Raw genomic sequence first — 16553 nt, 5'->3', positions numbered from 1 at the left:
CATGACAAATACACTGCAATCACACATACAACCCAGTAGGAAAACTAGTACATAAAGACTTCAGAAGGCCACACTCATGCCTGACCAGCTTACAAATGTCCTGGTCTCTTTCATGCCCAGGATCAAGGTGAACTACCTATGGTGAGAATGAATACCTATAAATAATAATTAGCACTATTCATCTTCAAAGCTTTTTACAAATATGAACGGCTCATTCCTCCTAACAGCCCTGGGAAGCACTGCAGGGAAGTCTTTTATGAGAGAAAACAGGGACACAGAAGAGACACCATCTTCTGCACTAGCCAGAGCATCAGGGCCACTAACTAACGAGGTGTTACGCTGACTTTTTGCACGTTTGCTGCTCAAGCGCCCTGGCTGTGCACCAGCAATTACCCTGCAGTTAGCAGGACAAATACTAGCAGGTTACAATCTTTTGAGGTCTGTTTCCATGCATGTTTCTACCCTCTGGTAAGCATGAATTGGCTGGTACCACAGAACCAATCACGAGCAGTAAATGAACACCCTGACTTGCTGGCATGCTCAGATCCTGAAGGACCAGGTAGGGACCAGTCTGCAGAAAACTTGGAAAACGCACAGCCTGTGGACAGCTGTATTTTGGGAGCTGGGAACTCGTGAATATCAAGAGCCTAGTGTCACGTTCAGCACTAAAAATCACAGAAAGAGCTCCTAAACAGGCTATGGTTGGTTGGTTGATTATTTTTTTTAAAGGAAGTATTACAGTCAAAAATCAAAATTCACATCTGACTCTGGCTGTTGGTTTTGCCTAACTTGGAGCATTTAAGTCCCTCCTCCCTCCAGAACATCAACAATGTTAAAAATGAGCTATGCAACTGAACAAGCATCTCTGTTCTCCAAACCATGCGCTGATGGTCACGGTGAAGTCATCCTTATTTGAAGTTGTTTAGAGCCAACACTTTTGTTGAGAGAAAAACATGGGAAGGACATTAAAAAAAAAAATTTTTTAAACACAAAGTGGGAACAGTTTGCATTGCATCTTTGGCACAAACAATTGATGCTACAAACCTTTTGCAGAGATAAAGAGGCTAATCCTTGTTCTACGTAATTCTTAAGAAAGAAGGAAGTGTACTGGAATATAAAAAGGCTGGGATGATCTTCAGCACGTTATCCTTCCCCACCCTAATGAATATGTGGCATGTCCAAACCCACTTCCCAAGGTATACAGTTCTCATCCAGCTACTGGAAAGTGCCGAATGGCTTAACTCGTAGAGGCCACCATAAACAGTACATCGGTGATGCGTGCAAAGAAAAGAAACTCAAATACATGTCCAGCAGAGAAAATCCATTTAGATGTCAGATATTTTATTAAGCAAAAGATATCAAAAGCATCAGTACAGACTTGCAGGTTTCTAACTTTTTATTATATTACTTGTTCCTTATCCTTGGGATTTTTTTTTTTTTTTAAAGAGCCATTACAAAATATTTTAGGTATCAAGGTTGCAGAACTTCACAGAAACTTCAAAGAAAAATCATGAAAAGCTGAGCTGTCAGAATCTGTTGAAGAGTAAAGCCCTTTACTGTAACATTGGACAGCTTATGCACTGCTTGACTGTCATCTGGCACGACAAGAAGCAAGTCGTAAGGGAGCAGAAGTGAATAACCTTATTTCACCATTTGGTTTGTGAATTGTGAAGAACGACCAGCACACTGAGCAAGTGAATCAGATGGTTAGCAATCTTCCCCTCTTCCTAAACCACAGCATAACCACAATGACTTAAAATAAAACTCCAAACAACTCATTTTTAAGGTGACAACACTCCTATAAATCTACAAAAACATTCTCATGTACAATTATTCTCAGAAATATGAGCAAGCAGGAAACACACATATGCAGGGTGTGCCTGACCTAATTCTACAGTCTACTACTTTAGAACAAGATGTATTTCTAATATAATTGCATGCCTTTCAAAAAGTTTAGCCACGCTTTAATTTTTGTTGTGGTTTAACCCTAGCTGGCAACTGAGCTGCACACAGCTGCTTGCTCACTCCCCCTAGATGGGATGGGGGATAGAATCGGAAGAGTAAAAATGAGAAAACTCATGGGTCAAGATAAAGACGCTTTAATAGCTAAAGCAAAAGTTGGGCATGCCAGCAAAGCAAAACAAGGAATTCATTCACCATTTCCAATTGACGGGCTGGTGTTCAGCCACCTCCAGGAAAGCAGGGCTCCACCACACCTAGCAGTTACTTGGGAAGACAAGTGCCATTGCTCTGAACATCCCTCCTCTGCTTTTTTCTTCCCCCTACTTTATATGCTGAGCATGATGTCATACGGTATGGAATATCCCCTGGGTCAGCTGGGGTCATCTGTCCCCTCCTAACTTCTGGTGCACCCCCAGCCTGCTCGCTGGTGGGGTGAGGTGAGAAGCAGAAGAGGCCTTTGCTCTGGTAAGCACTGTTCTGCAATAACTAAAACATACCGGTATTATCAACACTGTTTCTAGCACAAGACCAAAACATAGCCCTGTGTTAGCTACAATGAAGAAAATTAACTCTATCCCAGACCAATCCACCACAATTTCTTAAAAGCTATCCTTGGAACATGCCAAAAGTTTCTATAAACATAAAAGCAGAAAAACAAATTTGCAATGATTCAATTTGTCCTCTGGAGAGACAAAGGGAAATCTCACAGTCCTAAGATAAATAACGAGAAGCCTTTCCTGTGCGTAAGGGTTAGTGAACCACTACAGGGTACATCTAAACCACAGAGATACCCAAGCCAGGAGAGATGCGCTGGCCCAGGCTGTGCTGTGCTGTACACAACCTGCGGATTTCGAGCTGTATCAGTCCTGCACCACGCTGAGTAAACCTGGCCTCTCTCGTGTAGTACTCACCACTACGTCCATCTCCTCAACTGGGCTGCTCTTGCGCAGCCTACACAATTTTGAAATTCGGTGAAATAAAAAGGCAGTGATCAAACTGGCTATGAAAAAATATCACATTGGCAAGTAAGCAGCAATCCAACTTTCTAATTTTCATTAAAACTATTTGCTTTTGATCATCAGATGCATACTTTCCTGGAGAGAGGGAGGAAGAGAAAAAAACCCCACCATACTGCTTGCCAGCTCAGTTCAGTGGCAATAAAAATTCCCCAGTTGCAGGGAAGCATTCCAGAGGGCTGTGCAGAACGAGAGTAACCCAACTGTTAGAAAGAAAGGCAAAAAGTAAAGTGTGCTTTAATAATGACTGAAAACAGATCTGGGGTCTCCTCCTGTAAATATGAAGGTAATCCACTGAAAACAGCAGGTTTGAATTTGCATGAATGAGACTGGAGTCACGCCCTAGGAATTTTGGCCCCAGCTTCTGTTCAATCCCACACCTGTAACTTGGAAGTCCCTGAGGATTTTAAAACCTAAAATGGAGAAAGCATGAAAAGGAAACGGCGTAGAAGGGCACTGCAAAAATACCTGCCAGGCTGCGCCTGCTCTGGTCTAGACAAAGCCTCCTGTATTAGTCTAATAAGTGCTCTGCTTTGTTCCCTTCTGCTTTCCCAGTAAGAGAGAAACACAGCACCATTAGCAAACTGGAAGAGACACAGTGTAAAAACTGCCTATTAAAACACATCTTCTGTAAAAATTGTATCAAACTCCCCTAGAGTTCAAAATGCAAGAAGCTGCCTTTCACAAGTTGCTTGGAGTAAACCCAAGCCTATCTGTCCTTTATCTAGTCAAAAATAAAAGCGAGCAATGGGCTCCCATTGTCAGTACTGCACAGTTTACGTAAGAAGAAAGGCACTTCCAAAGCAATGACACATCCTGCATTTAAATCTTACCCCCTGCTTTCAGCCAAATGCTGCAGTCTTAAAACATTTTAAGATTCAGAAGGCCTCATTCATTAGTAGGTGCTTTGGTTTTCATTTTTTTAAAAGCATTTTTCCAGTTGTCAAGTACAGACGTGGTTCCCCACTTACTATTCTCTTTTAAGCATAAGACTCCCCTAGGAGATCAGTTTTTACCCTCTTCCAGAGGTGAGGGGCCACATGTGAAGCTTCACCTAAGCAGGGAAGCTGGTGTCATCAGGCTGCCCTGGACCAGCATCCCCTCTAGGACAGGGGTCTGAGCCCCAGGCACTGCCCTTTGCAGCTGAATCAAACGAGATGCTCAAGGCAACGTGAGACTTGGCAGGTCAGAGGTTGGCCACTCGCTGGCACCTGTAGATAAGCCTGTACCACAGGAGAACACCATAGGAGTGCACTCACCCTGCATCAGATAGAAAATCTACCCAGAGCCAGTAACATGCTTTTCTCATACCTACTAATGATCCTTGTTTCATTTTCTGAACACAAACATAACCAGACAATAAAAGGGTGATTTATAGGTTGAACTAGCACAGACACATTACAGAAGGCTTTTCCCTTGCTATGAAATAAGTCTATCAATATACAGAGGATTCATCTTCCATCTGGTTTCAAGTTATGGATGGAAAATAATGTCCCACAGGACTGATGCAATGCAGGACAGCCTGCAAATTCTGGCAAGAGACAGCAAGAAGGCTGATGAAATGCTTGATTGTTTTCTCCTATTCTGTGCATAGTGCTTCACTGTTAGCAAAGTTTACACACTTACTCGTTTACTTGAGTCTTAACAAAAATCCACTGTTTCTACAAATGCAATTCAAAGCTACAGTTTGCAATATGGTTTTAATGGTTTAACACTGTACATCTACACCTTGATTTAAGACCCGTGGTTCACCGGGTCCTCCGGTAACTGCCAGTGCTAGGTTTATGCGCTGCAAGCTCACATCGTTCTTTTTCCATCAGCCCACATTGACAGCATCATTTCTTTTGCCAACTTACAATCACCAAGACTAATATATGCAGAAAAATTGTTGCGATTTATTAACTTGAAGTAACTTATTACAGGCTTTTCCAAAATAGGAAGGTTACACTGTGGCAGCCTCATCAACTAGCTAGATGAAGTGCATCACATAATGTCCTATCACTGGGTGTTTCAAAAGGGAACAAAATTTCTGAATAAGGCAACAGGTTAATGTTTTGCTAGGGCTATTTCCCTCCCTGTGAGGCTCAAGGTACTAAAGACCACAACCAAGTAACCTATAAAGGCTATTTCCACTATTGGGTTGGAGACAGTCATCTGAAAAATGATAGTTCTTCTATTTGATCCTCATAAAGAGCTTCTTAACACTACAGTAATGGCAGTTTTGCTAGTGCTATCTGATTAAATTCAGTCAGCAATTTAAATAAAGCTGGCCATGCCCACATATAATATATACCTCCTTTCTAGGCAGAAGGATGGAGCATGCAGATCTGATCAGGGTAAAACTGGTGAAAAACTGGTAAAAGATGAGCTGTTGCAAATATGAGCAGGATATTTTCCTCTAGAGACAGGAAAAACAAATGTTCCCTACTAAAATACAGAATACTAAGCTAAATAAAGTTTTAAGCCAGGTGACACCTGAGCTACACTTTGTCTTCACCTGTGTTAGATTAAGCTACAAATACTTCTGTAAAAATCTGCCAGCAGGAGCAATAGCAGCAGACAACTAAGTTTTGGTTTGCATTGCCTGTTCCACCATTTTCTGCAAAACTACTTACAAAGCTTTCAGAAAATAAAAAGTTTTAACAAAGCATAAAAGCAAGACCTACCTTCTCCCTTTAGATTTTAAAATGGTATTTACTTTTTTCAATCTTTTCTTCTTAGGCAGTTAAATCTAACTTGGTTTCAACTTCACACAGTGTCAGTTCCTGTACCTACACTACAAGAAGTCAAGCTTTTCAATTATAGGCTATACAAAAAGAAAAAAAAGCACAAGGACAACAGCATTTCTGAGAAAGCTCTAACCCCAAGTCCGATATACCTGCACCCATCACAACTTCTGAACAGAAATAATCACCCACAGTTCCTAGCATAACTCTAGAGCAAACCCTCTGCCAAGCACCCCCTTCTCAGACAACACAGCTCCTTACTTACTGGCGGCTCATATGTTCTCAGTGCTACCAGCACCAATATCCTGAAATCCTCCTTTCATAGAGGGAAGCACTAAGTCACAGCAAAGCTTCAGAGTTTAAACTGTTTGTGCAGTAATGGTCACTCCCCCAAAGCCCAGATGTCTGATTCATATAAATATTTCAGTTTAAAAGTCCCCACCCCCCCCAGCTGATTCATGAAACATTTGAATATAAAAATCTATACTGTTAACAAACAGCTTTGTTTCAAGCCTCCTCTTTTCAGAAAAAGCCCCCCCAAATCTCTCCCCCCTCAGATTCCCAGTTCAGCCTGTTTTTGCAGGAATTGTGTGGCAGAAAAGGCAGTGTGCTACTAAACCTTTAATGGCAGATGAATAAATATGCTCCTGCCACTCATCTGCCACACATCCCCTTACGCAGGCAGAAAGGCATCAACCAGCAGAATTTCCGAATATGTGCATAACCACCTGCATACAGATTCCCAAGTCCAGAAGACCTCAGACAAACAAATTTACATCAACTGAGGATAAAATAAGTTATTTTGCCATGTCAGTGCCTGCAAGATACATTGCTAATGAGTCCCAAAGGGAAGTACCACCTCCTCTCAGCGCTCAGGTGCCTATGCACAGCATTGCAGAGGCATTACACATTTATGTCACCTGGAAATGTTACCCTCTACGAATTCAAATATTAAATCAGTCTATTCTGTTGTTCTTGACACTCTCCCCTAAGATATATCTGGATTGCTCAGAGATTGCTCCAAACACAGTTTCACAGATCAACAGAATTAAATATATCACATATCACCAATAATATATTATTTTAAATGCAAATAGAGCCTGAAGTAGGAAACCATTCTCATCCTGACTCATGCTAGTGATAAAGCATGTGTGTGTAGTGACAAGTTTTAAAAGTCTTAACAGTACATTGCACCTGAACATATTAATGAAAAAATGCCTTAAAACCAATCCAAACAATCCAACATAGTAAAATCAAGTTGTCACTAATTTACTATCTCATGTTTGTACTGTACATATATACACTATATCACAAGCACTTACTACTTTTGGTTTGGGGGCAAGCTTTTAATCTTTTAACGCCCGATTATGTAGTCCATACAGAAAGAGGTGCAATAACGCACCTGTAGCCTGTGGAAGAGGTTGTGGAGAACGTAAAGGAAGAGCAACAGGCTCTCGTCACTAAGGCGCATGTCTACACAGGGTGAGGGACATGCAGTGGGGACAGTCACTTGTTCTTCTTGGCAGCTGGTGCAGTGCTGTGTTTTGGATTTGGCGTGAGACTCACGATAACACACCGATGGTTTTAGTTGACGCTAAGTCAAGGATTTTTCCGTTTCTCAGGCCCTGACAGCAGGAAGGCTGGACGGGCACAAGAAATGGGGAGGGGACGCAGCCAGGACAGCTGCCCCGAACTAGCCAAAGGGATATTGCATACCACATAACATCAAGCTCAGTATATAAACCGGGGGCAGTTAGCTGCAGCCGGGCGATTGCTGCTTGGGGCCTGGCTGAGCATCTGTCAGCAGGTGCTGAGCATCACTTTTTTCCATTCCCTTTGGATTTTTGTCCCCCCTTCTAATTGATTTTATTCTATTTCAAGTGCTAAATTGTTCTTACCTCAACCTTTGAGTTTTACCTTTTCCCCTGATTCTGCGCCCCATCCGACTGGGGGAGAGTAAGCGAGCTTAGCTGCCGGCTGGGGTTAAGCCACAACAGGCAGGTTCCATCATTCAGGACTATGAAAATCCCCCCTGAGCACACAGTGCTCAACATCGAGGCAGCTTGTTGCACTTTGAAAGCATGCAGTAGAGCATTCACCCCAAAAATCAGCAAGGGGGAGACAGCAGGGTATAAGTTAACAGTTCAGCTCACACTTGAGGGGCTGAACCCACCGTAAACCCCTCCCCATCTCCTCCACCAGTGGCCTTAGGAGAGCCAGAACCTGCAGACAGTGCCTGAAGCCCAGTACCCAGAGCTGCTGCCACCATCACCTGCAATTTCGGCCTGCAACACAGGGCCCCCACACCAACACCCAGCCTGCAGCACCATAAAGGCTAAATAAACTACCCTACTTATTATATTAGCATAGCAACTGTCCGGTGTGGATCCTCTTGAGAGGAGGATCAGTTTATTAATCAGTGTATTTTGAAATACACAACAGTTTTAATATGAGTGGATTATTTTACAGCAGAACATAAGTAGAGAGAATATCCAGACTAAAAAGAAATATTCTCTCCTCACTTACTGAGCTTTTAGTTTCCTACAAAAGGTTTGTTGGTATTTCACCCAGAGCAAAAAGCACCTACTTGCTCTGACTCTTATTTAGAAAGGCTGTGAGCAGCTTAAAACTCCACCTTCCTTCTCTGGAAGGAATCCCAACAAGTAACTGCTCACTCATTCCCAGCTCATCTGCTACAACTCCAACTGCCATTCATTTTTAACCAATTACATGGCAGCGGCTTGAAAAACTAACAATAGATGGCAGATTTTTGAAAGTTGAAGGCAGTTACAGTAGCTATTCACCGAAGAGATTTCAGAATAACACAGCATACCACATAAAAAAACCCAAAAAAACCCACCACCACCCAAGACAGGGAAGCTGCACACTGTTTAATGAATGCAATTAAATTTGAAAGTAAATATTCCAGTCTTGAAAGAGCGGTTCACCTGTACTACAGTCAGGAGGAGCTCAGTGCTTATTGATGTACTGGAATAAGCTCTGATCCACCTATACACCTCTGTTTCAGGGCCCAAGGGAGGGCTGTGTGAGGGGGATGGGAATGGGAAGAGAGAATGGGAATGGGGAGGGGGCACAGCATAGCAAGCCAGCCCCTCGACCTGCAGGGCCGGGCAGTGCTACACTGATTAAAGGTTCAGCAGCAGTTTGTGTCCAGCGTGGAAGAGCAGAAGTAAGCTTTGCAAAACTCAAGTGTCATACTACAGCACAGGAGATCTTTACCTAACTTTGGTACGAGGCAGGCTGGTAGGGGATCCCGGCCAGGGTGATTACCCTGCATCAGCAGGAGGCATTGCTGTATCTCACCACGACAGCAGAGCAAGTGGCTGGAAGCCAGCTCAGACAAAGCCACCGAAGCTACAGCTGTACCGTCGAGCCGAAGGGCTGAGATACTCCGTACAAGCAGAGGCATAAGCAAAGCAAAGACTCTCAGTGTCAAAGCGATGGAGTTCTCAGAATCAAGCAAATTGCGTGATTCACATTAAGCAAAACAAACATAAGGCCTACCTTTTAGAGTGCAGTCACATGAGTAAACTCTGCAAGTAATACTACAGTAATCCGAAACCAAAATAGAAGGGTTTTATTTAGCACAATTACAGCTCTTTGGGAAAACACATCTTATTTTTAGGGAAACAAGAGCGGAGGCTAAAATTTCAGCTAGGTAAAGCCAACCATTAGCACTCTGTCAACTTATGTCAGTAGAGAACTTGGTACCTTATTTTCAAGAACTGAAAAACATCTTGCTCAAGATTTCAAAATAACTACGGTTTATGGTGGTACATTGGCAAGACACCTCTTGGTTTGTTTACATGCCTGGATAAATATTTTACATGTCAAGCACAGTTATAACACTTTCTAAGAATATTCCATTACATTCTTTCTTATGTGACTAATAATTCTTTCACAAAAATATTTGACTAGTGTCACGTTTCAGCAAAATTAGCCAGGAACTGTAGCTGTATTTTGTGGGAGTTTAAAAAAGGGAAAATACCACTAAAAAAAAATACAAAACTGAAAAAGCAGAGATGATGCCTATTTCAACACACATAATGAGGTGTTCGTGCAGAGGAAAGGTGCCCATTTGCGCCCTCAATAAGGTTGCTCTTGAAAGTGGAAAGTTCTAAAATTGAAATGTATTCCAGAACAGTCCACTCCGGCTCATTTTTAATCTGACAAGCAAGCAACCCATCAATATTCTAGCCAAAACTGCAGCTGGTTTCATAAGTGTTTATCTCAAAGACAACAAGCAAAAGAAAGGCCAGGATTTTTAAAAACCTATTTATTTCAAGGAAACAGTCTTCAAAGGCTACCCTTATGAAGAATATTCAACTCTGCTACTGAATAATCCAAGAGATTCACAAATAAATTAGCATATGCCAGTAGCAGAGCTTATGCATAATTTTAATAAATCTTGAACAAGAAGATAGGTCTTATTGCAGAGCTTGCTAATTAAAGTGTCTATTAATGTACAAAGCAGCTCGCTCTAACCCTAGGATTTCAACTCAATCCCCATCACACGTGACCAAAACTGTGACATTTTCGTGCTCTAAACGTGGACTGCATGAAACGAGTTTGCCATTGTCAATCTGGCTGTCAACCAGACAAGACACTGACACAAAACCACCATCACTAAGTGAACCTCTCGGTGGTAAATGCAGACCAAACCTCAAACCAGCAGAAGTCTCAGCACGCTCAGCACCACTGGGTGAATGCTTCTTCCAGCCCCCTCCGTGGGACACTGCGGGAGCAGCACGAGGCTGCTGGTGTGCTGTTTGTCAGGGCTCCAGCTGCTCCGGGGATAAGTAAAGCCTTTAAGTCTCACGGCTGTCAATCTGGCTGGCCCAAGTTCACAGAAGGTTTTGAATTGTTATTTTTAATTCAGCCGTGACAGTCTCCTAATTAAAGATAGCACTAAGCGTCTGCAGCAGACAGGGTGAGAGACTGGAGAAGAGACTATTTTTTGCATTAATAATAGTTTCATCTTTCAGAAATGCAGTAATTCCACTCTACAAGTGGTGAAATGACATTTCATGTAGCTGTCCACAAAACCTTTAAAATGGTCTTGGAATGACTTAACAGCACAAAGTGAAGACATGTACAGATGCCACAGCCATGGCATATTAACCAATTTTCTGAAAACAATTGAGCTTTTAGGAGAGGCCCACCCCATGATCTTGGCAAAGAACATTTTGTAATAGGGACATTTGACAGACAGGGTACCTTTTAAATATAGCACAGCCCTAATGCACTAAGCTCTCCACAGCTTTATAACTACCAGTAAACAGAAATCCAGCTTCCCCCTTGCTCAGCCAACACTAGGTAACAGACATAATTAGACTGGTTTCACTTCAGTATCTTGTGCAGGACGTTCAGAGCTAACCATCTCAAAAACAGCCGTTTACCACCTCCTCTCCCACTTGCTGCTCGCACATGTCCAAGAAACGCACATGATCGAAAGCCATTAATTTGGATGCTGCACTAGTGGAGAAAAATATTGATCATACTCAAAAAGAAGGTTTTAAATGGCTGTGCAGTACAGCTTAGTTCAGAGATAAGCAGCATTAGGAGTAAAAGCTAAAACCTGTCTAGTCCAAAATGACTCAAGCATTAGCAAATCTACACACCATAAGAATGGATCTCATAGAAAATGTGGATATGGGCAAAAACTTGAGGTTTTGAGGTGCTTTACATTAAAGTTAACCCCATTTCACAAATATACCTGAATCATCTGATTTGAAGATCACTGAATGATCTTATGATTTTTTCATATTTGCAACTTGGTCTGTCTGAAAGGAGAAAGAACAAGTAGATCCTACAGAAAACAGCCTGTAGAAGAAAAAAGATTATGTCCGTATGTAGTAGAGAGACTCTATAGATTTAACAAATCAAACCGTAACAGCAAATCAGCACTTACTGAAATTTACATAACATACATTTGTTTGATATGCATTAGTTGGCCTCCTGAACAAAGTTACAAGACGACAAACTTTTTTAAAACCTCCAAAGACTCCTTTCCCAACACACAGAGTCTTTTCCTAAAAACTGTATCTGTATAAAAGGCCTTTGCTATCGTGAAGTTCCATCTCCCAAGCGTGTATCAGTCACTAACACCTGACGAAGGGCAGTCTTCTTGAAAAGCATTAGACAACAAGGAGGTTTGCAAGCGCCTGCCAGAACATTTATGTCAATGGATTAGGGAACTCATTCATAACTACCAACTGCTACAGCAGATAACATTCCAGGCAGACGTAACCTTTTCCATGGCTAGAGATTATGCAACGCCATGATTTTTAATCCACTCACGCAGAGGAAGAAGAAATTAACTAGCTTTCACATAGGTTAAAGCTTCCTTATTCTGTTTTTCCCCCTCCATTATTTGTTCCAGTTATGTTGAATTAGCAGATGATACTAACTGCACATGAACTGGGAGACTTGTAAAATCCACCCAGCTAATTTCCAGTCCTACTAGAAACTCTGCTGCTGCAGCCACTGCCTGCAAAGTTTCTCTCTTCCTGCCTTTTCCCTAATCGCCTCCTTTGTGGACCTTTCACTCCAGTTTCTCGAAGTTATCAGAACACCCTGAGTGGGAACTCCAGTCATTCAAGTTATAAAACCAGATAGCACTTAGAGAAAAACAATGTCAATGATTATTAAACTAAGAAACATTGCTAAAGTTGGAGTACGTGCTTAATCAAGACAGTTAACAGGACATCCTACAGCATCATGTCGAGTCACAGGTTAATTTCAGGAAATGTGACCAGCAGTGAGCCACAGTGCTGGGCTCCACCTACACCTTCTAGACCCACAACTACATTTATTGAGGAAACCCTTCTTTTTACTAAATATGGCCTTGCTATTTTGGCCTGCCTAATCTGTTTTTCAAAGCTACGCTGACAAAACTTTACATACAAGAAGCATTATATGGTAGCAGCAATCACTAATTATGCAGTTTCTTACTGCTGTCACAAAAGCAGGCTGCCACCAGACTTGCACGTTGTTCTCGCGCTACTTGGTTGCGATGAGCATTAGGCACGAGGTTCAGTTCTGCTATTTTTATGGCTGCTGAGCTCTACTTCCTTCTGAAAACTTTGATTTCATGGAGCAAACTACTACGTCCCAACACACGGGTCAGGGACACAGTGCTATTTTGTGAGAGCTAGTTGGTTGCTGCATTCATTTCCCAGTTCTTGTAATACACGCTTTTGCCACTGAAAGTATGACTAATAAATTTTCATCTGTATTATTTGCAAAGGCAGAGACGATTCACACAGAGCTGTGCTCTCATTTCTCTACCTTTATTCCATTTTCTTCACCCTTTTAGTTGCTTCTTTTGGCTATTTCAGCATCAGATCCCAGGTAGTTTTCTATCCTCACAGTAAATTGCTGACTAGCTCTCTAGTTGCTCTGACACTGGGATACATATGACCTGTTCCAGTTATAGTTCACAAGGGTATTACTATATTTGCGTGTTCAGTAGCAAAACTGATGCAATGACTGAACATTCCCACGCTGAGGAGCAATCAGCGGATTAACATCATTTTTAACAGCTGCACATTTCAGGCTGTTCTGTGGGCAAAAGCCAGGGAAAAAAGAACCCTGGCCATCACAGACAAAAATGCTGAACTTCAGCAACAGACCATATTCGATGCTTCTTCTAAGACTAACAGTCATTTATTTTACTTCTCAATTTCAGGCCTGTGCTCATGAAACAGCTGCCCTTGAAATGTCCTAGCCCTCTTTTCTGCTCCGACAAGTGGAGCCAAAAAATAAGCAGGCCAGCACGCCGTCTCTGCTTGGGCCAGAGGACACATCGTGACCACAAAGCAGAACTGGAACAAGGCACAGGAGGAGTAAACGGCCACGAAAGGTGATGAAATGAGACATAGGCAAGTCCCAGGACTGCAGTTACTTACACGACCTGTAATTATCTCCCTGTAACAGACTCCTGAAACACACCCATGTGAAAGCCCACTCTGCTCTGCCTTTGTGGTTCTGCTGTGTTACAGCCCAGCCTAGTTCGGTCACCAGTCTGCTGCAAAGGAATTCCAGTCACCATTTCTGTGGGTGCGGGCTAGCAAGGTCTTGATAAAAAAAATCTCCCCATTACTTCTAGACCTGAGACTACAGGATGTATTCCTCATCTCTGCTCTTCTGTTATAACCCCTTTCTCCAGAAAGCTGGATGTCCTTCGACCCTCAAAACCACTGCTCCTTGGCCTCTCCTCCCACCACGCACAGACACATCCAGGGCTCCATCGTAGCTGTGAGCTGCCCGAGCCTCTCTGGGGAATGTGTGGTAGCAAAATCAGGATGTCAGGCTCTGTAGCAGGGATCAGCTGCTAGCTGTTCTCGTCTCACAAAACTGCAGTCTGATTTTCACGCTGCTGATCTGCCTTTCTCCATGCTGCAGGCTGGACGGAGTCCCTCCTGTAGGTATCATCCCTGCCATGCAGCAGTGGTTGCCTGTTTTTTCTCCAGGACAAAGCGGGGCTGCGTGCTTAAGCACCCCCTATTTACCCTGGAGCACAGGGGGTTGGATTCATCTCACCTGCGCTGTCTAGATTACAAGTCCCAGCTCCTCTATGCAGATACTGGTAAAAAACAAGCACTGGAAGGCAATTCAGCTCCTCAGAATACAGATGGGATCAGTCTGGGCTACAGGACCAAAGATGAAATCTGGGAATTTTTCAGTATTCAATATTCAATAGGCAACAATTCACATGGCAAGGCCATCCAAAAGCCAAGGACCCAAAATTATACTAACCTTGACAAAAGATGGTCCACAAGTGCTAGCTGACTGTCACGTTGGAATGAGAGGGGATGTTAGGATCAGAAACCTAAGATCAGAGGGGCTTTCATCAGCAGTCTGGCCAAGTTCCCCCCAAAAAACAGACATTGTAAACACATTACTTCTACAGAAAAGGTTAATTTTACCAAACTAGTAATTTATGAACTCATCATTAGCTCTGGTTATGCTATTTATGAGGAAAGTAGAAGAAAATATATTGGTGCCTCCCTATCCCTTTATATTTCCCCACAGAAAAAGTATGTATCATGCTGCTTGTCTGGATATGGGTTAAATTAGCCAGTAGTGAACCAATCCTCTAGCTAAATTTACTTTCTATTAAGCAATTCTTTTAAAAATCAGGAGATCCTTTAGACAGCTGAAGTGGCCTTTATCAGGAGGCACCAATTCAGCATTTTTCCTGTAAAGAAAGAGCTCATTATCCACACCCTCCTCCAGGACCTCTAAGCAGAATGCTGCAGTTCCAGAGGCTCATTTTGCATTATTAAACAGGATTTTACTTTCTAGAAGGAAGAAGAGTTTCTGACACTGGCTTTGGCAAGAACATGTAACTAGGAGAGACTGCACAGGTACGTGCTATTTCAGGTAGCTCTGCAAGTCTCCTTTCACAAGTTATTTGACTGCTGAGTCAGCCTGTCATCATGCAGAGACTTTCATAACAGGACTGCAACTTTGTGATGTGATTATTAATACAGTACCACTACTACCTAATGCTTGGCCAATATTCCTTTATGATCACAGCTTTTGGCAAAAGGGGACAAAGGTGGTGTTAATTGCTACACAGCACTGAAGTCTTACAACAAATTCATTACAAAGGGTGAAGTATTATTTACCTTTCTCTACACCCAAATTTTCTACTTACGGGTTTTCAGATATTTAAAGTGGCATTCATAGCATTACTTTTAAACAGTATTATACTCTGCTTCCTTTGACTATGCTGTTACACTGAACAAAACACTTGGCTGCCTGTCATGGGCATATGGAGTAAGTTCAAGATGAGGTCAAACACATCCTAGCATGCCCCAAACTTTGTGCTGAAAGCATCAACTAATAAAACCAGACATGATTCTTGCTTCTCATGACCCGTAAAGACAGACTGAATCACCACACAAAAAATGTTACAATATCCTGAACAGAAAACTCCAGGCAGGGAGTTATGAAACCTCTTGGATTCCAAGAAGGCAAGACTGAGCATGCTAAGACATGAAGGCACTTCATAAAGACTGAGGTGAGATCAGATTTATGATCAAATCAGCTGAAGCAAGAGGGTTCCTCAATTCTGATGGTTAAAAATACTTTGGGGAAGGAAACAAAGGCTACTGCTGTGTAGAGCTCAATTAAGGCTAGCTCTGGAGTGCAGAAAAAAAATGCAACGTTGAGTAATTTTATACTGGACACATCCAATAAACCTGGTCACATTTATTTGGACCTTGGATGATAAATTTATGTTGGCAAGTTTATGACCAGCGAGGAGGCTTCCTATTTTTGAGACTCTGGAATTACTATCTTACCTTCCACTCAAAGAGCTGTCACAAAACCTTTCCAGAAAAAAAAAACCAAACCCTAACCCAACAAAACCCCAACCACTTTCTCTGCCTGTAGGTACATGCTATCTACATCAAACAACTCAAATGCCTTTGCTGTAACTTGTTTCTCACCACCGTTGAGCAGTATATAAATAGCCCATTTGGTCCTTTCGACTGCAGTTTCTTCCAGGTAGACACCTGCAGCTTGACTGGGATTGCTGAAGTTCACTCAACTTTACACAGAATAACTAGAGAACAGAAAGCTCCCCCAAAAATAAAGTTGTGATGAACTCCTACCAGAAAAGCACTCCTTTTAAGCCCAAATCAAACAAAACTCAACCTTTCCAACTCTAGCAGCAAAAAACTGTACTGAAAGAGGTCAAAAAGCATTTCACGTGCTGCAAATACATCTGTCTTGAAACAAACACCAAGTTAGCCAACTCAGCACACACCTATTTCTGAGACAGCACAATTTACTTTAACCTGTTCTTACTTGCTTT

At 42.3% G+C, this 16553-nt stretch overlaps 1 protein-coding gene across 6 annotated transcripts in view; it reads right to left on the bottom strand.

The window, feature by feature from the left end:
• The window catches only part of KCTD20 (potassium channel tetramerization domain containing 20), a 30863-nt gene that overhangs the window by 12619 nt on the left and 1691 nt on the right, over window positions 1–16553 (bottom strand). The window contains exons 1-2 of one of the 6 annotated variants that reach the window (XM_037410696.1): window positions 5970–6095; window positions 79–136 (exon numbers count right to left, since the gene is read on the bottom strand). The exons of 1 other annotated variant lie outside the window; for it this stretch is intronic. Coding sequence is in view for 1 of the 5 variants with exons in the window: in XM_037410692.1 (XP_037266589.1) it covers window positions 5970–5980 (11 nt within the window). In the remaining 4 variants the exon portion in view is untranslated. Of the gene's footprint in view, window positions 1–78; window positions 137–5969; window positions 6097–9229; window positions 9395–11441; window positions 11463–14485; window positions 14608–16553 lie in introns of those variants that run through there. 4 more of the 6 variants (XM_037410693.1, XM_037410697.1, XM_037410698.1 and 1 more) reach the window with 4 other exon arrangements.

This window comes from Falco rusticolus, chromosome 17 (genome assembly GCF_015220075.1).
Source record: "Falco rusticolus isolate bFalRus1 chromosome 17, bFalRus1.pri, whole genome shotgun sequence".
Taxonomy (NCBI): domain Eukaryota; kingdom Metazoa; phylum Chordata; class Aves; order Falconiformes; family Falconidae; genus Falco; species Falco rusticolus.
Note: the sequence above shows the minus strand (reverse complement) of the source record. Positions and strands in the feature narration are given on the sequence as shown.